Source organism: Panthera onca, chromosome C2 (assembly GCF_046562875.1).
Source record: "Panthera onca isolate mPanOnc1 chromosome C2, mPanOnc1 haplotype 2, whole genome shotgun sequence".
NCBI classification, from domain to species: domain Eukaryota; kingdom Metazoa; phylum Chordata; class Mammalia; order Carnivora; family Felidae; genus Panthera; species Panthera onca.
The window spans coordinates 106,167,315-106,195,299 of NC_138347.1; the positions used below are offsets into that span (position 1 = coordinate 106,167,315).

General features: G+C 38.0%; 1 protein-coding gene across 2 annotated transcripts; it reads right to left on the reverse strand.

The window, feature by feature from the left end:
- On the reverse strand, positions 1 to 27,692 carry MFSD1 (major facilitator superfamily domain containing 1). Of its 2 annotated transcripts, XM_078432213.2 has the most exons (16): positions 27,401 to 27,691; positions 25,089 to 25,141; positions 23,389 to 23,501; positions 21,444 to 21,486; positions 21,069 to 21,136; positions 19,431 to 19,539; positions 13,936 to 14,038; positions 11,649 to 11,747; positions 11,088 to 11,199; positions 9,697 to 9,753; positions 9,208 to 9,364; positions 7,692 to 7,789; positions 6,995 to 7,107; positions 4,850 to 4,897; positions 3,654 to 3,711; positions 1 to 2,347 (listed from the first exon to the last, which is right to left on the reverse strand). In XM_078432213.2, the coding sequence occupies exons 1-16, from the start codon at positions 27,570 to 27,572 to the stop codon at positions 2,344 to 2,346; spliced, it is 1,407 nt and encodes a 468-aa protein (XP_078288339.1). In that variant the 5' UTR covers positions 27,573 to 27,691; the 3' UTR covers positions 1 to 2,343. The 2 variants fall into 2 exon arrangements, with proteins under 2 accessions (XP_078288339.1, XP_078288340.1); XM_078432214.2 differs by lacking the exon at positions 1 to 2,347 and having other exon boundaries at positions 3,650 to 3,711; positions 27,401 to 27,692.
- Positions 27,693 to 27,985: the final 293 nt, after the last annotated feature.

Sequence of the window (27,985 nt, forward strand, 5' to 3'; positions counted from 1 at the left end):
TCAATGCTCTCCAATGAAACCATTTAATGACTACTTTAATATTTCACTTTAAGCACATGATACCAAGTACTTAACAAAACTTCTATTCTTATAAACACGGGTGGTTTCCTATTTTAGGCTATTATAAGCAATCTTGCAATGAAAATACTTTCTTAAAAGACATTTATGTGTGTACTTGTCTAATGGTTTCCTTGGGATAAATTATTAGAAATGAAATTGCTAAGCCAAAAGGCACAGAGCCCATCACCATCCTTTTCAGGTCTTTTTATTCATATTGCCAACTTATCCTCCAAAAAGGTTATTCCACTTTACTCTCCTTTTTATTTATGCATCATTCAAAAAATATTTATTTTGTGCTTACTTTGTGCTAGGCACTATTGACACAATCGTAATTAACATAATAGACATAGTCCCTGCCCTCATGGAGCTTACAATCTAAAGGAAGAGGTAGATAACAAAACCCACACTATCACAAATTCTTCATTATAAGCTGAGGTAAGCTAAGAAGGAAAAAGCACAGGGCTTTTCAAAGATGACAGAAATTTTAGAAGAACTTGATATAACCTAAAGGGCCTGGAAGAGTTTCCACAGGAAGAATGGTTCTGAGCTGGGGCTAAGGTTTTCTGTCGTGAATGAGGTGAAACCAGCCTGTGGAGAATTTTGAGTTAAATATTCTAGTCAAAGGGAGCAGCATGGACAAGGCCCCTGAAAAGGGGAGGAACACGACCCATTTAAAAAAATGTAATTAAGCAGCTAACTGTGGCTGAGGCACAGAGGTGGTGGAAAGAGTAAGGCAGAGGCTGGACCACACAAACCCTCCAGCAACAGTAGCAGCTGGCTTCCTCCACTCTCACCAACTGGTAAAGCCAACATTCAATAATCCAGGCTAGAACAGTCACAGGGCAATCAAAACCTAAAGAACTCACAACTGAATAATGACACAATAAACGGTAAATCAGAAAAATTGATGTAAATAAAACTTAACTTGAATCAGGAATGCATTTTCAATGTGTTCCAGAACTTTCAAGCATACAATGTCATATATTTCAAATAATATAATTAGCTAAATATGACAGTTTAATAGTTGTCTAAAATATCTGCATGCTCCTGAAAAGCAAATCACATGAAAAATTTCTTGACTTTAACATATAATATGCTAAGACTAAGTCAATTAAAAAGTTTTTAAGTTTGTCAAAGAAATTTTATAACCATATTTAATCCGAAATATATAAATGTGATTTAAAGTCCTACTCTGGAGAAAAAGGTGCTCCACTGACTTATAAAGACTTTAATTAAGCAAATTTTCTTTATTCCAACTTAGATCTTTTTTTTTAGTTTATTTATTTGTTTGTTTATTTATTTTTTAAGAGAGAGTGAGAGAGAGAGCACAACCTGGGGAAGGAGGGAGAGAAGCAGAGACAGAATCCCAAGCAGGTTCCACACCATCAGCACAGAGCCTGATATGGGGCTCGAACTCACAAACTGAGTACATGACCTGAGCCAAAATCAAGAGTCAAGATACTTAACGGACTGAGCCACCCCAGAGCCCCTCCAACTTAGACTTTCTTATAGAGATCATCTTCCAAATAATCAACAGTTAAAATCAGTGTTTTAATATTTTTTAAACAATCAAGTTTTAAAAGACATCAAGTATTCTTTTTGCAGTGTTTTAATCCATGTAGATATGCATAATTTCAAGGATACGGCTTAGTAATTAATTAGATTGTAAGAAAAAACTCTAGCACAAAATTACATCTCTAAGTGATCAGGGTCCTGAGTAATGGAGATACAAAGAAGTTCAAAAGGGTCACTGCTCATCAACCTCTCATAACTAAAGAGAGCAGAATTCAATCTATTTGTGAAAATGAAAAGACTGCATAAAAAATATCTTTCAAATATTCCCTATCAAAATAGGGAATGCCTATGAACATGCCATTGTTTATTCTGTATAAAATATCCCTTCTACCCTTCAAAAGCCTTTTTTTTTTTGCTTTAAGATTTAAAGATGCTTCTTCTGAAAATTATCTCAATACAAGATCCAAGTTTTCCACTATTTACTGTCCTCACTAAAGTTCACCTGTATATACCAGAGAAACTTTCTAAACCTCACTGTTGATTAGCCCATTCCAAAGTAGAATTCTTCAGCAATACACAATTCATAAGACAGAGGCCAAAATAGTCATCACAAATATACTTTGAATTAGGTATTTTTGAAATATAAATATAAAAACCTTCCACACCATTATTTTTCCTAATGATTAATCTCTAGATTTAAAAAAAAAATAGAAGTTTTCAAACCAATGATGTGTGCAGCCCATCTCATGACACAGTCATTTAAGCTTCTCATCTGCAAAACACAATGCAGTAAGTTATCAAAAAGGAGAGGGAAAACACAGGAGGTCTCAACTGGTTTACAAAATAAAAACCATAAGCATTACAAAACATGTAGTGCCAAATATTGAAGGCTGCACACTTTGCTGAATATCTCTTAACTCCTCTTGATTGTAAAAGTAACATAAGATCAATGTAGAAAATCTGGAAAATATGGATAAAGGAAATGTATGCCTGTAACCTTACCATTCAAATGGAATTGTTAGTATTTGGGGTTTTTCCTTTCAGTATTTCTTCTATCATATACAAGTAAGTAAGTAAGAAATACACATGCTTGCATACTTTTTCTTTAACAAAACTGGATATTATGTTTTCATTTTAATCTTTTGCCTACTTAACATGTGGTAGGGTAGGTATCTCTGACTTGGTGCAGAGACGGAAAAAAAGTCATCCTGACTTTTAAATTCTTTCTAAAACATGATTTTAACAACATATTATATGGATGTGTCATAATTTATTTAACCATTTCCCTACCTTGGGACATTCATGTTCTTTCCAACTGTTTGATATAACAAACAAGACTGTCATAAAGACATTTAAAACCTGTAATAGTTTTGATTATTTTCTCAAGATGTATTTCAAGAAGTAGAATTACTATGTTAAAAGGGAATTTGAAATGGCCAAGAATCACCTCCTTAAAAGACAGCTTTGTTCTACAAGATATTAAGCTATACAAAATTCACAAAACTTATAATTACATGGCATATGTTTATAAGTACATTTTTTAAATCATAAAAATTTTAATATCTAAAAAATCAGAAATTATAGTAACAGGAAATAGAATCAGTTATGTTTTAGCATACACTTGTGGAAAAAATTAATTTAACTTAAACACCACACTATATACTTAATCTGTTCCAAATGAGTCAGAAGACACAGAATGTTAGTAGCAGAAGATGAAAAATTATCTCAACTAGTTAAGAAAAAGACAACATCAGAGAGAATGGAAGGGTAAGCCCAGAGCTTAGGACAAAGACCTTTCCTCCAATAAATGACAAATACTGCAAGTCTTTCTCTCTCTCTCTCAGAAAGCAATTTAAAGCCCAATTCTTCTTATCCCCCTTCATTTTAACCCTTGACATCGACCCTATTTAAATTTCCTGAACAAGTAAGAATTTTGTTACGCTAGTTCCACAGATAATTTCTAGCTCTCAAATCTCAAGAAGACTAATTTCTTAAAAGTCCAAACCTCATACTTTGAAATAAAATGCTAATGTTTGAGATTTGCAAAAGAAAGACAACTTTTCTCTTTTAATACTTACTCAGCATGAGAAAGTTTTACTTCTTCCCTTTGTCTTGCAGAATAATTTAGGTTCCCCCCTAAAACACAAATAAGCACAGAACCTTTTCTATAAAACTACTAAAATTAAAATTCAAACATTCACACACATTCACACACACACACACACACACACACCCCACATTTACATTGGTATACCTTAAAGTAACACAAAAGGCTACAGAAGATGAGAAAGAAATAGTTCATCTCCTGGAACCTTCCCAAGGGGGGGCAGGGGCGGAATGTACTTTAAGAATCTTTATATGATACAAATACAAATAATCACTGTATAATGTGAGCTTTGTTTTTTTTAAGCTTGGACTTACATATTTCATTACATCTTGTTAACTGGGACATTATATTAATATTCAATAATAGCGAAAACTAAGAGAAACTAAAGAAATGACCTAAAATAATTTCATTAGCAAGTACACACATTTTTCTAGGTACATAACAACCTTTCAGGGCAAGCAAGTTAGAAAAAGTAATAAAGGTAACATCAAAATCTTATAAAAAACAAAGAAAATGGGGTGCCTGGGTGGCTCAGTCAGTTAAGCGTACAACTTCGGCTTAGGTCATGATCTCAAGGTTCGTGAGTTCCAGCCCTGCATTGGGCTCTGTGCTGACAGCTTCTGCCTGGAGCCTGCTTTGGATTCTGTCTCCCTCTCTCTGTCCCTCCTCCGCTCACTCGCTCTCACTCTCTCTCCAAAATAAATAAACATTAAAAAAATTTTTAAAAAGAAGTACAAATGCATGTAGAAGATACAGCAAAAGAAAAATTGTGTAACACCTCATTCTGTATCACTTTCAACCTTAAAATGCAAACTGTAGCTATAAATATGTGTACTTTTTTAAAATATGAGACAATAACACAATAATGGCTTTAAGTTACTTTAAAAATGCCATACTTTTTTTATGCTAACATAAAAAAGAACATCTAAAATGTTATATTACAAAACTTAAACTGGCCAGAAAGAAAACGACAACAATTTTAATAAATCTGAAGTTCCAGAACACATAATTATATGTTAAATAATGAATTGTGTTTCTATCACTACGAATGGAATGTCATTATTACATAACTAAAGCACTGGGCTCTCAAGAGGCATGTAGACAATCCAGTGACCCCACAAGATGATCCACGGTGGTTTAAGAAGAAAATGTCTGAATTCTACTTACCTCGAGCACGATTCACCACATAGAGTAAGACCACAGATAAAAGTGACACTGAAAGTGGAAAAAACACAGGTCCTTAAAAAACATGTACTTCTTCCCAATGATTCCTATGTAATCATAATTACAAAGTAAAACTTAGAGAAATCTTTACTGACCGGCATTTAAAAATACAAACGCTACTGGGGTACCTGGGTGGCTCAGTCAGTTAAGCGTCGGACTCTTAATTTCAGCTCAGGTCATGATCTCAAGGTCATAATATTAAGCACATATTGGTGCTGAGATTCTTTCTCTCCCTCTCCCCTCCCCCCATACTCCCTACCCCATACATGCATTCATACTCTCTCTCAAAAAAATAATAAAAAAAAAACACTATTCACATTAGTTTTCAAAAATCACTAAAAATTATTTACACACCATTTTTTCCCATGGGCTACATGAGACCAGGCATGGCAGGCCAGAAACAAAGAAGCTGAGACAGAAGGGGCTGATCTACCCACGGATCATCCCTGTAGCTCTTTCCTCTCCCTTTTAAGTGGTAGTCCTTCCTTACACTTCCAAAAAGTCCTGCCAGCACCCTACTTATCTTTTTACAGAGAACCAAACAGAAGTAATCCTTCTAGTCTGAAAACATCATATCCATTTTACAAATTCACCAAACATGAGAACGTGGTCATTTGAATCCCAGAAGCCCAGAGCCAGGGAAAACCTCAGAAAGTCAGGACTTGGCTTTTTACCTTAACAGGTGAGGCACACTTAGTTTACTTTAAGTTAATATGGCAACAAAAACATTTTTAAATGGCATGGTGTCAGGTTTGAGAATCAAATATATGTGGAATTGTGGACTGAAATTAAACCACATGTTGCAGCATCAAAAACAGACAAAAATACTTTCATTACCTAGTTGTGAATTCTGTATCATCTACTTTTTAAAAACAAATAATACATTTTTAAAATATGATGTGCTTACTCTAAGAGTATGAGATAATATAATATAGTCAGGCTTTGCATAACAATTATCTACAAATACCACATTTCAAGTATAAATTGTCTTTAATCCCTGTAAATGAGGTCTGATAAAAATCATCACTAGGGTTTGCCAATTAAACACATGTTAAAGCATAATGGATGGATAAAGAAGATGTGGTTTATATATACAATGGAATACTACTTGGCAATGAGAAAGAATGAAATCATGCCATTTGCAGTAATGTGGATGGAACTGGAGGGTGTTATGCTAAGTGAAATAAGTCAGTCAGAAAAAGACAGATACCATATGTTTTCACTCATATGTGGATCTTGAGAAACTTAACAGTAGACCATGGTGGGGGGTGGTAAGGGGAAAAAAAAGTTACAATCAGAGAGGGAGGGAGGCAAACCATAAGAGACTCTTAAATACTGAGAACAAACTGAACGTTGATGGGAGTGGGGGAGAGGGGAAAGTGGGTGTTGGGCATTGAGGAGGGCACCTGTTGGGATGAGCACTGGGTGTTGTATGGAAACCAATCTGACAATAAATTATATTAAAAAAAAACAAATGTCATGATGAAAAAAATAAATAAAGCATAATAGACAACTTGGTATGTTATATAAGAACTTTTTTCAGGTAAATACAACTATATGTATGGTGAAGCCTACCACAGGAAAAATACTAGTTTATTTTTGTAGTTTTCAACAGTTTCCTAGTATTTCCTATTTTTAACGAATAAATCATTACAGGTAAAAATTAAATTATAAGACTAAGAATAAAAGCAATTAAGAGCTGCCTAATGAATAAACCATGAGCACTCACACCTAAATCCTACCAAATTCTATACACTCACACCAGGAACATACCTGGCACCCTTTAAATGGTTCCACTTCAAAGAGGATAATGTTTCCTAAAAACTGTATTTAAAACAGAATATGAAGCAAATTCCACTACTACTTTTAAAAATAGGCATCTCCTTAAAAAATGCTTGGGAATCCTCATAGAACTAGAAAACCACTGGCTGGAAAACTTCGATGTACAAACTAAGAAATAGGCAAATCTGAGAGGTACATATTAGGGATTTGGTTTAAAAGAGGGAAAATGAGAACAATAACAACAAAAACCTAAAATTATAAATAAAACATTCTGCTACACTAAAAATGTTGCCACATCACACTTACAAGAAACACAGGCAATGAAGAAAACTTCTAAAAACAAATATCCCCGAGTATCCAATATCATGCCAGCAATAATGGAAATGATCGCCAACCCAAGATTCTGAATGGACTGCATGCTACAATTCAAGAAATATAAAAACACATTTCAATTTAGAAAGTCTTCACACACAGAATAACAATTCACTTTAAACATTAGTATCTATGTTAGTGTCAAAAGATGTTTTCAACCAGGAACGACCTGATTAGAATTGTTTTTTATCCCATGACTGTTTCTGCTACTAGATGTTATGCTCAAAGGTAAGGGAGCCTGTCTTATTAAGTGAAGTATGAACTCAATACTTTCCTGCTGAATGAAAGAAAGAGCTAAGTGAATACCAACACGGGTGCAGTTTCCCCCTTCTGTCTTTTGGGCCAGAGACCAGGTCTCAATTTCTCACTCAGAAGGCCTCAGATAAACAGGCAGCCAATGTCAATGTCAGAAATCACTTCTAATGGGTTAGCTTAACTCCAGCTTTCTTGTGGAGGCTTGGAGCATTTCTGTTGCCACAATATCACCCATAGATTAAACCAACTTCTCCAGTGATTTCCAGGTTCAGAGCTGTCCCAGAAGCCTGAAGGTGACTGGATTCAGGAGACGTAGAGTTTTATACGATAATTAAATTTATACAGCAGAGAGAGACATTATGGTGCAAACACTTACAAGCCATATGCGGTTCCTAGCTGATGTTCAGGAACTACAAACGCCACCATTGGCCACAATGCACAGGCAAGTAACGAATAGGAGATTCCCAGGAGACACTGTAGAAAGCAATACCAAAAAGGAAAAAAGCTTAACATTAACCAAAAGGTGATTTTCCTTTGATGCAGATTAGCTAGAGTGACATAAGAGCAAATATATCAACATTCATACAAAATTTATTGCAATTATGCTAAAATTCACATTTGATACACACACACACACACACACACACACACATACAGAGTCTTAATCATTTTATATTACATACCTATATAACTGACTGGGCCCAGGGTACAATTAAGGAGTAAATAAGAAAATAAAGGTAAATTGCAAAAAATTATTACCAATGTTTCAGGGAAGCTAATTTTCCAGTACTGATTAATTACGAATTAAGCAATCAAGGCAACATCACACCAACAATCCATTATCTTACCTCTGGGTAACCAACACCTAACTGAACAGCATGGCAGAGAACTATCTATCACCTAATGCAGACTTTTCTTTAGTTAAAAAGAAACCTTATGATTTAAGTTTAAATAAGATCATCTAAACCTATCATACTGGCAAAGATTAAAACATGGCCAGCACCTAACATGGCTAGGATACTAAAAAACACACACATTTGTGTATTATTGGTAAAGCTATAAGAGGGTAAAAACTTTTTAGATAAGTTTAACGATGTCTATCAAGATGTTACATGCACAAATCCTCTGTTACAGCATTTCAACTTCCAAGAATCTGTCCTATGGAAATCTCACTAAGTGTGCAAACATATACACCCATTAAGCCTGTGGTCTTTAAAATGACATTCTGGGGTGCATGGGTGGCTCAGTTGGTTAAGTGTCCAACTTCAGCTCAGGTCATGATCTCACAGTTCATGGGTTCAAGCTCCGCGTCAGGCTCTGTGCTGACAGCTCAGAGCCTGGAGCCTGCTTCGGATTCTGTGTCTCCCTCTCTCTCTGCCCCTCCTATGCTCATGCTCTGTCTCTGTCTCTCAATAATAAAAGTTAAAAAAAAAAGTTTTAAAATGACATTCTAAAGAACAATAACAAAAATCTGATGAATTCGTTGTCACTTTTTAACCCTCTAGGAGTTAAGGACAAAAGAAGGCAAAATCATGAATCCTGGGCTGATAGGTTTTTTGTATGTTTCTTTGTTTTTTTGCCACCTATGATGAAAGTACAGAAAAATAAATGAAACTAATATGCATTTTGGCTTTTATAAGACTACTTTATTTCAAATTCAATTTCAGCATTGAGATTACTGTTAAATAAGCCAAATAAATTAAAAATACCTTATGCATTATTAATTAATATTTACTTTAAAAATAGTTATTTTGTAGAAATTAAAATCAAGGCATGTTTTTTCTCACTGTCACAAGCTCTGCTATCAGAAGAGCTGAGTGTGGCTCCGGACCTGCACTCTACAGAGTCTTCCCTAAAGCCCTGATCCCCACAAACATCAACAATGATATTACCATAGCAATCCAAGGATTCCACAGTGTGAAGGCCAGCAAGATGTGGGCAGCAAGAGTGGTAACCACTGCACACAAAACCCAGATGATGTTCTTCCCTGTTTTATCCACCAGGAGACCAAATATTGGGGACATCGGAGCTGATATGACATACACAATACTGTCCAGAGAATATAAAAGATATTTAATGAAATATATCACATCCAGAAAGTCCCTAAAATCACTAGACAAAGCAAATCCTAGCTCATTTTATTTAGCATTCTTCTAAAATGGTCATCAACAAACAGAAATTTAAAGATATGAAGGGTGGTCCAAGATTTCTTTGGTTTTCCATTAATGCAAAGATGGCCTCTCAGGATCAAGCACCAATATAATCTTGGTTTCACACTATGGATGTTAAGTCGCATGTCTTTTTTATCTATTAGGACATTTGGTTATAATTATAGACCCACACTAAACACACAATAAGCACTTACAGAATTAATGAAATACCTGTTAACAGCACTTGCTGCCTGGGGAGAAAATCCAAATTTCTCTGTAAAGAAAACTCTAAAATAAAAGAGAGAGAGAAATAAGCACTTTAGAGTGAACTATTGTTTATAATAATTAAACTAAATAAAAACTCAAGTTTAGTCAACTTTTCCTTCTTGATACTACTTTCCCATCTTATTTAACATTCATCTTCAAGCAACTGGAGCTAAAGCTTCAGTATTTATATAAATACTTCACCAACTAAATAAAATATATTGATGTCAATTTTTTTCATTTTATTTTATTTACTTCCTTTTTCTAAGTGTATTTATTTATTTTGAGAGAGAGAGAGAACCAGTGGAGGAGGGGCAGAGAAAGAGGGGGAGACAGAGGATCCGAAGCAGGTTCTGTGCTCACAGTAGAGAACTCACGAACTGCGAGATCATGATCTGAGCCGAAGTCAGATACTTAACTGACTGAGCCACACAGGCGCTCCATTTTGTTTTCATTATTTTTATTTGAAAAAATGTTTTTAATGTTTATTTTATTTTTGAGAGAGAGAGACAGAGCATGAGCTGGGGAGGGGCAGGAGAGAGGGAGACACATAATCCGAAGCAGGCTCCAGGCTCTGAGCTGTCAGCACAGAGCCCAATGCAGGGCTCAAACCCACAGACTGGGAGATCATGACCTGAGCAGGAGTAGGATGCTTAACCAACTGAGCCACCCAGGCGCCCCCAATTTTTTTCATTTTAAAAATACAGCAAACAGTATACATAAGTTTTCAGAAAATCAACTGTATTACTACATGATATTAAGAGTGCTTCTTTCCCTTAAAGTAGGACCGGATAGGTTCTTTGCAAAATAATGTATGTGACTTTGTGTCAAAGTCACATAGACAGTCTGAATTTAAAGGTTCTGATTACAAAGACACTCAGTACATATACACTCATACACTGCTCTGTTTAAGCAGCTGCCAATAGAAAGGGAGAGGCAGGTGACAGAGCAAAAAAGGATGATTTTGAACCCTGGCGTAATTATAATCCTAGCAAATGGAAATGTGCCCAGGCACAATGAGCCAAAGTACTGTTTCCACTTTCAAGAAAAAGCTTCCAAACAAAGGAATAAAGAGGAAATAAAAAAGAATGCTAGTCCAATATAAAGCACTAAAATAAAGCTATATTATGAATCAAAAACTATCATTAAGTATTTCATCAAAAAAAATAAAACTATTAAGCCAAATACTAAATCTTAAAGCAAAGAAAATCAGTTGTATGCCAGGATGTAAAAGAATTCCTGTGTAAATATAAACTGTAACTGGAAAAGCAAGATTAATAGCTAAAAAAATTACATTTATGTGATTAAATTCTCATTATAATTTAGCCAACAAAAATGGAATCCTAGAGAATACTCACTTCCCAAGTCCAATGAAAGGGAAGACTGCCACGTAATAGCAGACACAGATGATAAATATCAGCCACAGGGGTAAGGAGAAGTCCTTCACATCAGTTAACTTAATAACTTCACCTTAAAAAGAAAGGGAAGAAACTATCAGCATAATTTTGCATATCTAGGTCAAGATTATTTTTCTTTTATCATGTGATTAACCTTTACCATTCAGTTTACAAAATACTTTTCTCAGTAAATTACTGGAACATAGTTTCTGGGAAAACTTAAAAAGACATTAGAAAAAGCAAAATCTAAGATTAGTGTCTACTTTCCTGCTCCCCTTCAAGAACACTCATCATTTTGCATTTAAATACAAGAATGTAAATGCTGTCAATGCATAAGGGGAAAAAAATGTACCCCAAAATTTAGACAAGTAGAAATACGTTGGGAAATAAAAGATTAAAAAAAAAAACACATGTATTAAGCCTCACTGGGATATAACACTACATTAGGAACTTATCTCATTGTAAATTATCCTCAAAGGTCTGCAATTCCCAAAGCCCCACTTTTCTTGCGTTTAGACCTACCTGTTTTTCCTTGTTCTTTATGAAGGATTCGTTCTGCTCTCTGATCCAAGTAAGCGAGAACCAAGGCACAGATTAGTGAAAGAACACATGTTATACCTCCTATAATAGAAAAAATTTAAAAAAAAAATTTTTTTTGACGTTTATTTATTTTTGAGACAGAGAGAGACAGAGCATGAACAGGGGAGGGGCAGAGAGAGAGGGAGACACAGAACCGGAAACAGGCTCCAGGCTCTGAGCCATCAGCCCAGAGCCTGACGTGGGGCTCGAACTCACTGACTGCGAGATCGTGACCTGAGCTGAAGTCGAACGCTCAACCGACTGAGCCACCCAGGCGCCCCAGAAAAAATTTTTTAAAAGACGTTTTTAAAAGAGAATCAGACTGAAGGTTCCCAAGAGGCAGCACCTTACCTAACAGCAGAAAACTTAGCAACTAAAAGGGATAGCATCTAGACACATACAAGAAAATCCTACAAGTACTAAATCAGGACAAAAGAAAAGGAATAGCATGTGGTAAGAACTCAACAAACAATAATCACTCTTACTAATATTATTTCCCAATAGAAGGTTGGAGACTAGAAGGAAAAGCCTAGAACATACTAGTCTAGGCTTATAAAGCAGAATACAGACTTAAGAAAGTGGATGACCAACTAGCAAATCAGTACTAATTCCTTAACTCAGTCTAAGCACTAATTATTGACAGATGCCAGAGGGAAAAAATTATAAAAGCAAAGTCTGATTCTGTGATCATCTCATCTTCCTCTAGATTCCTTCTCAAGTCTGTAACCCTTGATCCTACCTCTGGCAGCCCAAAGGGCCCACCCTCCCCACAGCACAGTTCACCCAGGCTCTCTTTCCTTTGCATACTCAGCATCACTTGCTAATGCTAATCTTATATTATTTAAGCAAATCAGGATAAAGAGTGAATAAAGTTTATACTTCTCAAGATTTTTAAAAAGAAGATCAGTAAAATAAATGAATCTTTAGTTTCATAATGTGGTCTAGCTGAAAATTGCTAAAATGAGAGTCAGTAGACATGGGTTCTACTTCTGCCACTAACAAGCTGAATGATCTTCAACACAGAACTTAATCTCTCAGAGCTTCAACTTCTATTTGTAAAATCAGAGGCTTTGACTTGATGGCACTGATCTTTCCTGGCTTAAAATTTTTTAAAATTCTCATATTCTCCATTGTGGAGAGGACTAGAAGGAATCCTAAAGAGCATCTGAGAGTAAAAAAGAAGTTTTATTCTTTTTATTTTTATTTATTTATTTATTTTTTAAATATATGAAATTTATTGTCAAATTGGTTTCCATACAACGCCCAGTGCTCATCCCAAAAAATGCCCTCTTCAACACCCATTACCCACCCTCCCCTCCTTCCCACCCCCCATCAAAAAAAGAAGTTTTAAATAAAGCATGGGATTTGGGAATGCAGGGAGGAAAAGAGGAATCTCTAGGTATAAGCTGCATGTCCAAGATTTCCTCTCCAATGCCCTCTTTCTACCAAGCTATTATCAAGGAATTATAAGGAATAAAAGATGGCACAGAATGTTCACCTCACCATCCCACAAGTCTTTGTAGGGCTCTGAAAGTGGACCTCTTACCCATCACTGGGCTCAGTTACAAAAATCTGCTGCTCAGAGAAAAAGCACAGGTGGTAACTCCAGAAGGCCTCATATGTTTCCCAGTGACCCACCAAGCAACCAGCATAACCCAAGCCTTAGCTAACGGAACTTAGGGCCAGAAGGAACCTACACAGCTTTGGTCAAACACTTGCAATTTTACAGAAAAGAAAGCTGAGACACAAAGTTTAACTTCCTTGTCCAAGATGACAGAACTAGTTAGAGGCAGGACTAGAACCCAGACTCCTGACTCCCAACTTAGTAGACTTCCCACCATATGATATTACCTCTGACTTCTATAAAATCTTAGCTCTATGGGTATACAATTGAATTTGATCAAAAGGAAGTAATTATCTCTCTGCTACAGACTAGTAACAGCTTACAAGCATAAAGTCTCTGTTTTCAGAGTTTTCAGACACACTCTCTTATTTGCTCAGCATGACAACATTAAAGTAGACAAGGTGGGACAAGATCCCCATTTTAAGTAAATGGAAAGGGTGAAGGATTCACTATTTCTAATTAGGTCCAAGAACCAGGGAACTGTTCAGGTAAAACTATAACCAAAGTGGCCTATCCCTGACGCCAGTGTTCTTCCCTCTCTGCCACAGTACTTCCTATGACATGCTTTCAGAAGAGACAAAACGTGGGACATCAGGATCCACTCACCAATCAGAAGTGTGACCCCAAGGGTTGTGTGACCAGCAGAACCCAACGAAGCTTCAACCTTAGAATACAGCCATCCCATGAGGTTCATGTTTACTGTACTTCCCTAAAAGAAAAGGAAAAAATACGTAATTTTCACTTGTATATACTCTGCCTTGTTCCAAAAGGATGTGAGGTGGCTAGGAGAAACAGATAAAACAGGATTCAGATTAAATAAGAGATAGATTTTTTTTTAAACACTACTAGGAAAAAACTAACAAACTAAGATAAAGCCACAGATAAGATTACTGCACACAAAAAAACGCCAGTTTATAGAAAATGCTAGTATGGAAAACAACACAATGCTAGAATTTCCTAGCAGCCAAAGCAAAAATGAAACACAGTGAGTGACAAAATTCATACGGTACCTATGAATAAAATAAACTTTAGCTCAGAAAAAGCACAGCTTTTACTGATATTGGCATCTAAAAAAAAAAAATCATCCTGTCCATAAGAAGACAGTAAAGGTTACAGAAATATAAAAATATAGGAAATATCATCTTCATTCACTTCTTCATTCAGCAATCACTGGGCCCTGATTGAACCAGTCACTACTCTAGATATTGCAAATAGAATAAAGAATAAAACAGAAAAATCTCCAGCTCTCATAAAGCTTAGACTTCAGTGGGGTAGAAGAGGAAAATATGAAGTATATTAAATTGTGAAAAGTACTTCTAAAAATAAGGAAAAAATACAGCAGGGAAGGAGAACAGAAATCTCACTGAGTTAAACTTGAGTTGTTTTTTTTTTTCCTTTGAGTAAAAACTTGACGGAAGCTAGCTATCAGGTGAACTGGGAGGGACAGCACATTCAGGCAGAAGGAATAGCCAGTAAGTGCACATGGCATGCTCAAGGAACAGTAGGAAGGGCAGAGACTGGAACAGTGTAAGTGAACAAGAAAGAAAATGAGATGAGATCCCTGGAGAGGAAATGGTGGGGAGACAGGCTATAGGTTATAATACGGACTTTTGGCTTTTATTCTGTGTGAGATGGGAAGCCACTGGGGTTTTGGGTAGAGAAGTGGCAGGATTCCATATGTTTTAACAGACTTGCCCTGGCTGTTGTATTCAAAAGAGACTACAAGGGGTGATGAAGGCAGAAGTAAGGACAGGCATTAGAGGGCTAGTGCAATAATCCAGAATGGAGATGAAGGGTCTTGGGACTAGGATGTCTAGCAGTGGGTATCATAAGAAGTGGTCAGAAAATAGATGAATTTTGATGGTAAAGCTATTCAGGTTTGCTATTGGAAAATGTGTGTTGAAGGGCAAGGAGTAAGTTAATATAACATCTAAGGTTTTGACTGAGCAACTGGAAGAAAAGAGTTGCTCATAACTGAGGATGAGAAAACTACAGCATAAGCTGGTTTGGGGGATAACTGGTAGAAAAGCAACAGCTGGGTTTGGCCATGTCAGGTCTGACATGCCTATTAGATATCTAAATGGAAATGTCAAGTAGGAAGTTGCATATAGGGGTGTGGAATTCAGGGGAAAGACCTGGACAAGTGATATAAATTCAGGAGCAAAGACATGCTATTTAAAAGTTCAAAACTAGGCCAACCATAAGAGACTCTTAAATACAGAGAATAAACTGAGGGTTGATGGAGGGGTGGGAGAGAGGGGAAAATGGGTGATGGGTACTGAGGAGGGCACTTGTTGGGATGAAGCACTATTGTATGTAAGTGATGAATTACAGGAATCTACCCCCAAAACCAAGAGCACACTGTACACACTGTATGTTAGCCAATTTGACAGATTATATTAAAAATAATAATAAATAAATAAAAATGGTAAATAAATGCTATTGTTTGTATTTAAAAAAAAAAGTTAAAAACTAGATAAGATCACCAAGGAGGTGTCAAAAGAAAAGAGAAGATGTCCAATAACCAAGCCCTGGGGCACTCCCACATTTACAAGTTGAGAAGACTGAGATGGAACCAGCAAAACATGCAGGAGTAGATAGTAAGGCAAGAGGGAAACTATGCAGTGTCCTGGAACCCAAGAGAAGAAATCAAGGTAAGGGGAATGTTAACTGTTTTAAATGCTGTTAATAGGTCAGACACTGAAGACAGAGAAATGAATATGTCCTCAACAATATTCTCACAGCAAACACAATAGCAAATTTCATATGGCTATTCATTTCTTTTTAATTTTTTTTAAAGTTTATTTATCTTGAGAAGGGGGGGGGGGGGCAAGGCACAAGCAGGGGAGGGGCAGAGAGGGAGAGAGAAAACCCCAAGTAGGGTCTGCTCTGTCAGCACAGAGCCCCACATAGGGCTCAAACTCACGAACCGAGAGACCCAAGATCAAGATAGGATGCTCACCCAGGTGCCCTACACATGGCTACTTCTTACAGAATGCTAGCTTATGGCATTACTCAAATGAGCAACAACGTATAAATGGGGCATAGGTATAAAACTGGAAACTTTCCTAGAATTATAGTAGAAAATAAAAGCTTCTCGAAGATAGGGATGTCACCTTAATAATCCTTTAATTCTAAAATGCTTAACACGACATGGCTTAGCAAGTACTCAATAAATATTTGTTGAAATAATGAGTTTAAAAGTAACACATTACAAATGAACATCAAAAGGGTGCTGGACTCCCAACCCCCAGTAAGAGATAAATAATAAAAATGAAAAGTCCACGGCCTGAAGGTGTAATGGTAACAGATCAAGTATCCAAAACCAGACAAACTCAGCTCAGGCTACAGAAAAGGAGAAGTAAAGCCAGAACCTCTCTGACCATTCTGAATATGCACAAGGACAAGGGAAGTGCAAAAACACCGAAACTCCATCTACCCCTACAGCTCTGTAATGGAATCCTTTGGTCTCATGCATCTCACAAGGACCCTAAGCACAGAAATCAGGTCAAAGCTGAGCCATTCTGGCTGAAGAAGAGGTGGCTGCTTGAGGTCTGGCTTGCTCCACCTCTTCCTCAGGTTCTCCCATTACTCCAGTAACCCCCACCCTGCATCCTAGAAGCCCCTAAGATTCCTATCTAGAAACTGGGGGCTCCTCAGAATGCAGCTGGGAAAAGACTGCAGCTGAGTGGACTGCACAGAAAAGAACCAGAAGATCACTAGTAATCACACTGGTATCACAAAGACTGCATCTTACATCCTTGACAAGTTATTAGACAACAAGACCCACAAACTGCCACAGACATGTCTTGACTTGCACAAGATACATAATGAAGTACTCAGAATATCCTTGTGGATATTGTCTAAATATGGGAAACCACACTAAGTAAAATTACAAATTAAAGTAATATTTAGGTGTTTCTAATCAATTTGATAAAATGACTTTTTAAAATTTTTTTAATGTTTTATTTATTTTTGAGAGTGGGAGCAGGGAGGGACAGAGAGAGAGGGGAATAGAAGATCCGAAGCAGGCTCTGCGCTGAGAGCAGCAAGCCCGGTGCGAGGCTGGAACTCACAAATCGTGAGATCATGACCTGAGCCAATGTCAGACGCTCAATCAACTGAGCCACCCAGACGCCCCTAAAATGACTTTTTTTAATGTAATAATAGTCTGTACTATCAAAGCTGTAATAAAAAGGATCCTTCCATATCCCATAAATGGGGATGTAAATATCGCTAGAAGGATAATATGAGAATATGTCCTAACAAACCCTAACAAATCCTCTAGACTCAATTTCATTCCTAGCAACCTAGTCTCAGGAAACAATCAGAGATGCAGGCAAGTTTTACGCAATGTCACACAACAACTGCACTGTTGACAGTGGTGAAAAATTAGAACTGCATGCACAAAATCACAAAAATGTTCTATAGATTACACATACGTGTCATATACTTCATATAATGAAGCAGTACATTAAAAACTTTTTGTATACTCGATTTCTTCTTTTCTAAGAATATATTACAAGCATTTTCATGCCATTTTTGGAACCTTGGTCTTTTGAACCTTGATTTTCAATGGCAATGATTTTTTTAAAAAACCTCCATTCATAGGAGTTTATGAGGGAAAAAAACCTAACAGGGTTTGGGACTGCCAAACACCTTACAGGTTGCACTAATAAAAGTATAACGTTTCCCATCAAACCAAACCTGAAACACCACAAACATTTCCAGGTTTCAAATGCTGGGAAAAGTATGACCACCTGCAGTAAGCCCAGGCAGGCGGGAGCACCATGGTCAGGGAGCTGAAACCCATGTCATGTGGCTTAGACAAGCACAGGAAATGAGCACGTCTGATCAAGAACTTAAGAGCTGTCTTTACAAGAAAGGTCTGGTGCACAGTAGAGGAAATAAACATTAACTGGAGGCCAAAAGTGGGAGCAATCAGAAAAAACTTGTGGAGGCAGATTTCATCTCTACATGAGATTGAACTTTATAAAGTTAACTGAAGTAGATGAGCTGCCCTATCATACAGCGAGCTTCCAATCACTGGAAATGTGCAAGGAGAGTCTGGATGACCATATGTGAAGACTTTCATAGCAGGGATGCCAAAGGTAGGCAAAGAAATTAGATAACAAAACCTGTAAGATCCCTCCCAATGCTCAGATTCTTTGAACTAATGAAAACAAAATTAGTCTTTTTACACTGTTTTCTAAGTGAAATAAGGTTAGAAATGCCTTAATTAAAGGAAGGTAAATGCTATACTGTAGTCTAGAGAAATACAGAAAAAATCAATACCTAATTTATCAAGCAAAAACATACTTCATCCTGTTATTTTTAAGAGATAACTACAGGGGCACCTGGGTGGCTCAGCTGATTAAGCATCGACTTCAGCTCAGGTCATGATCTCGCAGTTTGTGAGTTTGAGCCCCCGAGCAGGCTCTGTGCTGACAGCTTAGAGCCTGGAGCCTACTTCGGATTCTGTGTCTCTGTCTCTCTCTGCCCCTCCCCTACTTGCACTCTATCTCTCTCTCAAAAATAAATAAACATTAGGGCGCCTAGGTGGCTCAGTCGGTTGAGCATCCAACTTCGGCTCAGGTCATGATCTCGAGGTCCGTGAGTTCGAGCCCCCATCCGGCTCTGTGCTGACAGCTCGGAGCCTGGAGCCTGCTTTGGATTCTGTGTCTCCCACTCTCTATGCCCTCCCCCACTCATGCTATGTCTCTCTCTCTCTGTCAAAAATAAATAAACATTAAAAATAAATAAACATTAAAAAAAATTTTAAGTGTTTTTTTTTAATGTTTATTTTTGAGAGAGACAGACAGAACGTGAGTGGGGGGTGGGCAGACAGAGAGGGAGACACACAATCCAAAGCAGGCTCCAAGCTCTGAGCTGTCAGTACAGAGCCCAACATGGGGCTCAAACTCATGAACTGTGAGATCATGACACGGGATGAAGTCGGATGCTTAATCGATTGAGCCATCCAAGTGCCCCTAAAAAAAAAAAAAAAAAAAAAAAAAAAAAACAAAAACAAATTTTTATGAGATAACTACAAGATTAAATCCCTTGCTTCGCATTTGGCTTCATTAGTTTGTCATACTTACAATTCTAGCCATGCTAAGTTGGAGTCCAAACACCAAGTTTAATTCTTTGCCTTTAAACCAACTCACAGCATATGTATTTTGGGCAACTGCTAAGGACTCCCCACCAATCCTAAAAATGAGGAAAGGAAGAAAAGTCACAGCTTTTACGGAAATACCACAATGAACAATCCAAGTTTAAATTTTTGAAAACCCTGCTAATAAAAGATGGGATCTACGTTCCCACTCCTGAATCTAGGTGAGCTTGAGACGGCTTCAAGCAACGTAATATGGTGGAAATGGTGCTGTGTTCTCAAAGGTGACATCTGCCTTTTCACTCATTCACACTTGGAGGCCCCGAACCACCTGGTGTGAAGTCCAACTACCCTCAGTACGCCATGCTATAAGAAAGCCAAGCCACACAGAGAGGCCATACTTAGGCACTCCATCCAGCAGTGCTAGTCTTCAGGTCATCCCAATGCCAGAACTAGACATATAAGTCAACAAGATTTCAGATGGTTCCAGCCCCCAACTTTACATGAATGTTTCAAGCTGAGGCTCCAGACATCAGGTGCATAGACAAGCCATCTATGCTGTATCCTGCCCAAATCCACAACGTGATCCACAACGTTCACAAGCACATTGTAATTGCTGTATGACACTGGTAAATTTGGGGGAATGTGGTGTGCTGCAATAACAACCATGACCTGTAATAAAATATCCACCTATGCTATACAAAATGCCTATGTGGGAAGAGTGGTTCATACTTTGTGGAAACACAAAAATTCATTTTTCAGGCCAATCGCTTCCATATTCGACATTTTCCTATTTCCTGGGTTTTAACTTTCCTTTCTGTAAGTTCTACATATTGACCACGCCCCCTCTAGGCTTTCAGTTAGGAGATTCTCCTCCATATCCTAATACTGACTCCTCGCTCTGTCCTAATCCAAAATTTTCCCTCTCTCTTCTACTAATCCAAATCCTATACTGATGCCAAAACATACTTCATGTCTGAGGCCATTTCTGACCACATTTCCATCTCTGAATCCCTTTCTTTTTTCATATACATTTTGTTTCCTTCTCTCTCACTTAGAGCACTTTGTCTACATATGGAATTGCCACATTAGTCTACATGTCTCCAGTACTTCTAAAAGCTTAAATAAGTTATGTCATTTGCATCCTCAGGGCAGGAAGCCCAAGGCTGGACTCAGAATGGAGTTACTGAACAGACACTGAAATTCATGAAGAATAATCAATCTATTGGTATTTTGCCCATTCAAGCCTCTTTAACAGGTTTCAAAAGGACCTACACATTACCCACTAAGAAACAGCAAAATCACCAACCTACAAATTGATGGTCTATACTTTTCTAAATGAGGTTTAAATCAGTCTTCAATACAACAAAAAACAAAACATTCAGCAAAAATATCATTTCTAGAGAACTATTTAATATTCAAACCCCAGAGTTAACAATGACCACTCAAAATTGTTGCTTAGTTTAAAGGAAAAGTAAACAGTCTTGTGTATATGTAGTTAGATTTCGAGGATTTGAGGTAATTCTCCAGAAGAGACAATAATAGATTTTTGTAAATCTTCAATAAATTGATAGGTGAACACTAAAACTATAATATATTAGAATGAATGAAATTATATATAACTTACCCAAACACAAACCTTCCAAATTCCATCAGCCAAAAAGCATTAAATATTCCACCCAGAGCAAAAACTACCTATAACGTAGAATATAACGTAGAATCAATGAAAAAGTGAATTTCAAGTATTCAAGAGAAATAAGTAACTTACAATGAATAACAACTTCTATAATGGTTTTAACATCCCTTCTCAGTAAATACGTGAAATTTAGATATTAATGTTCCTCTAGCTCAAGGCTTAAAATGGACCAGGTATTATGCCACATGAGCATTTCTGGACCCTGCTTAATTAAGCCAGGCATTCAATAAACACATTTTTGCTGGTAGAATTAGACAAGAAGTCACTGTTAAATAAATAATCAATGAATGTTTTGGATTTTCTTACCTGTCCAATGCAAACAAAGCAGCTAAAAATAATGGTGCCCCATCTGTTAGAGACAGAGAGAAAGAGAATGAATTAAGAGTATGTCACCAAGTCCTTCAGTAATAATTCACTTCAGTTTTCTTTACCCCCATACATTTCCTCCAAGGAAAGAAAAACAAAGTGCTGGTCTGCCTCTTAAGTGAGCAGCTTCCCCAGCTAAATACTAATCTACAGAAGTCTTGACTTCTAAGGAGACTCCAGAAGTTTTAGCAATGGCATATGTTAGTTTAAACCATTTTCATCTCTTAAACAAACAAAACTTGTTAAATAATCTTTAAGAAGTTCCCAGGGTTCCCACTTAAAAATGGACATTCTTTACAAAATTACTACTAATAGTTTAGAATTTATTCCAAGATTAAGTAATTTTAAGTGGTTACAATTCCTGATAACTAAAACTATTTTTATTTTGTTTCCTGTTTGTGTTTTGTTTTGTTTTGTTCTTTTAGTATAGTTTGACCCAGTGTTATATGACTTTCAGGTATACAACACAGTGATTTCACAAGTTTATACATATGCTACGTTCACCACAAATATAGCTACCATCTGTCACCATACATCGCTATTACAATACCATTGCCTATATACCCTATGGTGTGCCTTTTATTCCTGTAACTTATTCCTTCCATAATTAGAAGCCTTTATCTCCCACTCCCTTTAAGCCATTGTGGCCAACCTTCCATCCCCCTCCCCTCTGGCAACTATCAGTTTGTTTTCTGTTTAGGTAAGATTTTGCTTTTTGTTTGTTTATTTATTTGTCAGTTTTTTTTCTAGATTCCACGAGTGAAATCATATGATATTTGTCCTTCTCTGTCTGATTTATTCCACTTAGTATAACTATTTTTAAAAGGACAAATATCAGCTAAGTTAATACAATTACAAATCGGCCTACTTACACATTCTACACTTTGAATATCTGATTAATGTTTCCCCAGAGTAATAAAACACCAGTATTGTAACAGTCCCTAAAAATCCTATGAGGAAATCATACTTCTGAAACTCAAGTCCCTCTCAATCTACTGAATGTTCTCTAGCACTGGAAAACTTGCTATGGTCCCAATGCAATTCATGGTCCCTCATCAACCTTGACCAAGCAAAGTCTTCATCATAATAAGTAGAATCTGTCCCCCTGAAGTTTCATGCTAATTCCATCCCTTTACCAAGCAAAATAAATTTAATTTCTCCTTTATACTTAATCTTTCAAAATTTTTAAGTCCCCAAGTCTAAACACTTTTAGTCTCTTCAATCCTTTCCCATCAGATACGATTGGAAGATCCTTCATCATTTTCCACTCTGCCTCCTGAAAATATTCCCAGACTACATCCCCCTTAAAGTCTCCACTAACAATACATACATAATCCTAAGGATGAAAAGTGACAAAGCTTATTATGTTATTCCTTCCTCAGCCACAGAAGTGGCCACAAAAATTTCAATGCCCAAAGGCAGAAAGAGAAAATATCACTGAGACTGGGAGAGGCAAATACTACGTATGAGCCAAATGCCATACATGTATCTCTTTCAATCCTCATAACCACCCTGTAAAGCAGGAATTATTACCCATACTTTACCAATGAAGAACCTAAAGCTCAGGAAGCCAGGACAGCTCACAATAAGAAGTTGAGCAAGTGGCAGCAATGGGATTCAGACCTTGGTTTGCCTGGTCCCAAGTGAGGACATAATTTACACTTTTAGATAACTGAGTTACCATATTCCATTAGTAGCATTACTAGTCCCAACCTTAACTGAAATACCAACCAAATTTCAAAAGTCAATTCCAGGGACATAAAAAAAAAATCATAAAATCATAGTCGGTACAGAATTTTATTCATTTCTTCCTAGAAATATTTTAACTAGTTCTGTGTTTTCCTAATAATATTTTACCCACAGGTGAGATGTTTTTCAAGCTTACCGTATTCCAAACACTCGGTCTATCAAAAAGCCACCAAAAAAACACAAAACTACATTGGGCCAAGAATACCAGGCATACAGCAGCATGAATTTCGTGGTATTCACCTGCATATCCTATATGAAAAGAAAATAAAACTATTTTTTTCCAAACAGTTAAGTTTAGCAACAAATCAAAACATTATTTTTGTGTAGGGCAGGCGTTTCTTAATCATTCGTAGTCACTAACTGCTTTGAGAAGCTCATGTCTGCTACGGCCCCTGCCTCAGAAAAAATGGTCACACGTGGGCTCCCTGGGAACTTCCTGGGTCCACATGCCTTTTCAGAGGCTTCATGGTGTCCAGGGTTAATTAGATCCCCCATTACTGGGACCACCTCCATCTGCATTTGCCTGTATCTTCTACACTCTTATTCCCATGATACTATCTGCATTGGTGCCCCCCACCAACACATGGAAAAAAATTATCTTAACCTATCCATACCCCTTCCAACTAACTCCTATCTTCTTTCCCTTTCATTCTAGAATGTGAGGGGCAAATCTATTTCTTCCTGTCCAAAGGCAGAAATCTAAATACACAAGAAAATAGGGGCTCCTGGGTGGCTCAGTCAAATGCCCGATTCTTGGTTTCAGCTCAGGTCATTATCTCACAGTTTGTGAATTCGAGCCCCATATCAGGCTCTGTGCTGACAGCGTGGAGCCTGCTTGGAATTCTCTCTCTCCCCTTCTCTCTGCCCCTCCCCTGCTCTCCCTCTCTCAAAATAGATAAGTAAATTAAAAAAAATTAAATACACAAGAAAAGGGAAATATCAAATGTGTTTTTACAAAACCAGACTAAAAATACTGACATGCAGAATTCTCTGCAATCAGCATCCACATTTAAAAAATGAAAGAACCAGGCGCCTGGGTGGTTTGGTCGGTTAAGTGTCCGACTCTTCGTTTCAGCTGGAGTCATGATCCCATGGTTTGTGAGTTCCAGACCCACATCAGCCTCTGTGCTGACAGGGTGGAGCGTACTTGGGATTCTCTCTCTCCTTCTCTCTCTGCCCCTCCCCTGCTCTCTTTCTCTCTCAAAATAAATAAATTTTTAAAAAAATATACGAAAGAACAGGGACACCTGGGTGGCTCAGTTGGCTAAGCATCCAACTTCAGCTCAGATCATGATCTCACAGCTTAGGAGTTCCAGCCCCATGTCAGGCTCTGTGCTGACAGCTCAGAGCCTGGAGCCTGCTTCAGATTCTGTATCTCCCTCTCTCTCTCTCTGCCTCCCCCCACTCTGTCTCTCTCTCTCTCAAAACTAAATATTAAAGAAAAAAATTTTTAAATGAAAGAACAATAACAAAGACATATTTAAGAAAGTAAAAAGTTATTGCTATCAAATCATTTGCCATTCAGATGATTATGCAACTGGAAAGTGAAATGCAAACAAAAATCTGCTAATACTTTTTGGCATTTCTATGGAAATAGCACTTAATTATTTATTTAAAGTATAAAACAATATCAAGCGACAAGTGCTATAAATGAAGTCTTTGTGGCCACTCATTCTAACTCAGGAACACTCCTTGCTACATATGGATTTGACTACAGATGTTAACATGGACTCAATGGACAATGTTTCAGACTAGGCAATCTGAGACCTGACCATGCCTCAACAACAATACTTATTCCAAAGCCAAGGAAAGAAACGAGGTGAAAAGTCAACTTACCCGTTTGACTTGAGTCTGAAGAGCAGCAGGATTATCATAGCAAAAATAGCTGCCTAGAATAAAAAACGACAAATGTTTCATAGGTGATAATACTGCCCATACAGAAGTTTCAAGCTGCAAATACTACTCAAATGGTGATTTTCAATGTTTATATGAGGGGCTTAAGGATTAACACTGTGGACCACTTCCTTTCCACTAATATTTTTTAAGTTATAGCCAAACAATGCAGAGAAAACATGCCAAAACATTTGCAAATTACTTATGTGCATATATAGCAAATATTGGGACCTTAGATTAAGAAGTTAATCGGGGCACCTGGGTGGCTCAGTCGGTTAAGCATCCGACTTCGGCTCAGGTCACGATCTCACGGTATGTGAGTTCGAGCCCCGCATCGGGCTCTGTGCTGACTGCTCAGAGCCTGGAGACTGTTTCAGATTCTGTGTCTCCCTCTCTCTCTGACCCTCCCCCGTTCATGCTCTGTCTCTCTCTGTCTCAAAAATAAATAAACGTTAAAAAAAAAAAAAAAGAAGTTAATCAACAACTAATTGTTCTTCCATTTTACTATTATCATGCTCCATGTCTATTTTTTTTTTAGCATTTTCATGAGCAGCTATATTTTCCATATTTAAAGCTACCAAAACACACACACAGTATCTAACAAAAATCCTCAGCAGTTTCCTAATAATGCTACCTGAGTTCACCACTTACCATGAGAGCATAGGAATGGAGTTTAACTACTCTGTTTGTTTGAAGTAAGAATCTAACTCTGCAAACAGAATACCCAAGATCAAATAATTTAGTGAATACAGCACCAGGATTGAAGAAGAAACAGAGTTCTAAAAGACTAAATTAAAACATGATGATAATGTCTGTATGGATATGAAAGTGTAGAGAGGTTTGATATACATGCACTCAGATTTAAAGTAATATACCTAGGGGCATCTGGGTGGCTCAGTCAGTTAAGCATCCGACTCTTGATTTCAGCTCAGGTCATGATCTCATGGTTCTTGAGTTTAAGCACCGCACCGAGCTCTGTGCTGGTGGTGTGGAGCCTGCTTGGGATTCTCTCTCTCCCATCTTTCTCTCCCTACCTCTACCCCACTTTCTCTTTCAAAATAAATAAACTTAAAAAATAAAAATAAAGTAATATAACTAACAGATTTTTAATGGGATACAAGATAATAGTGAGTTCACTTCTTCACTTTCTAGAAGTACACATTAGAAGCTACCAGTTCAAAAGAAAGCAAATTATCAGTATAAAGATATGAATCTGGCTTCTGAAACCAGGCAGTTAACCATAATTTACCAAAAATAATCTGTCTGCTTGAGTGGGGCAATTCTAAGTGTTTTGTATTGTTCTTCTTTTTGGTTTCTAAACCCAGCAAGTTGTGATTCCTGCTTTAACTGCGATAAAGGATACCAGTGTCATGCTTTAAAGCTTTGATGGGCATCATCTTTCCACAAAGTGTGGGGAGAGGGGTGAACAGAGTTACAAGGAAACTAGGCCAAACCATCCTTCATGCCTGTTTACTATTCCAGCAGCAGCATTAAGCTATCCACCATAATAATGTTCTAAACCTGTCAATGACACCAGTTTTAGCCAATCCCTCCGCAAAACACATTATTACTTCCGTACCAAGCTGACATGAGAATGCTACGGAATACATCAGTTGCTGGAATACAAGATGTTTTAAAAATTATCTTAAGAAACTGCTTTCAGAGTCTTCAGATTTCGTAACTGAAACCAAATACCGCCAAGACTACCACACACAAATCTTCTCCAGTAGGATTACTTCACTAGTGGCAGAGCGGAAGACTAACCACACATCTACTCACTGAAGCTATCACCCAGACACACTCCTACATGTTACCCAAAGACGGTGAGAAACAAACAATAGACTGCTAACGTATTATTTAAAAGGTGGGTGGTGGGTGCTTACGGGTGGGTAAATCTTTTTGAATCCCTTCTTAACCAAAAGTATAACGACAGAAGCTTGGACGACATAGGGATTCCTTCACATCTATGGCCCCAGGAGGCGAGCTGCTAGCCTCTGGGACTTCTTGCAAAGCAAAAGAGTGGGTCAAAACTCGCCCAGCTCAGTCCCGACTCCCACCAGCCAGATGCCGAAGAGCTGGCAATATCCACAGGACTGAATTCGGTTGCGAACGTGGGGAGGGAGGGGCGCGAAAGGAAGCCAGAAGCTGCGCTGAGGCCGTGTGGCGGCTGTCAGCTCAGGGCGGATCTCCGGGCTCCGAGTGAAAATCGGAAATTTGTTGATTATCAGCCCCACCCTACCCAGCCAGAGGCTCACCGAAGCCTAGGAAGCACATCAGCAACAGCACCAAAAGCCGGTGCGCCAGGCGACTGGGGTCGCAAAGGGCCGGCAGCGCCCGGGGGACAGCGGGGACGGCCGAGGCACCTCTGCCAGCCTCACTGGGGCTGCCTTCCAGCAGCGCCCGCGCTTCCTCATCGTCCTCTCCCATGGAACCGGGGAAATATCGACGCTAGAGTGGTAACTCCGAGATAAAGCTCCGCGGCCAAAAGCCCAGTGAAGAATGTGCTCACTGCGATAGCTCACGTGACACCGCGGCAGGTCACGTGGAGCTACGCTCACGTGAGCCGCCCTGATCACATGGTGGGCAGAACTGGCCTGGTAGGAAACGAAGAGGTGGGGTTTTCGCCGCTTCTTTTCCCCGGGGGAGCTGTGTGAGGTGCTCAGCTCCGGCCTTCTACCACAGGCAGCGCTATCTTTTTGTTTCCTGCCCTGCTGTTGTTGCAGACTCTGCGCAGCTCCACCGGGAGATAGTGCGGGACTTGCATCCAGTTCGATGCCAGGCTCCTCTTGCGTGATCGGATGTGGGCTGGAGACACGAAAAGAGGAGCCAGCCGCCCTTCT

What these genes read in the sequence shown, in the direction of transcription:
- MFSD1 (XM_078432213.2), bottom strand. Translation starts at nt 27,572, where the DNA reads ATGGGAGAGGACGATGAGGAAGCGCGGGCGCTGCTGGAAGGCAGCCCC. An exon ending in TTCAGACTCAAGTCAAACGG is followed by an intron (nt 23,502 to 25,088) that starts GTAAGTTGACTT and finishes CTTTTCATATAG; the next exon opens with GATATGCAGGTGAATACCAC. An exon ending in GGAATCCTTGGATTGCTATG is followed by an intron (nt 7,790 to 9,207) that starts GTAATATCATTG and finishes TGCTTTCTACAG; the next exon opens with TGTCTCCTGGGAATCTCCTA.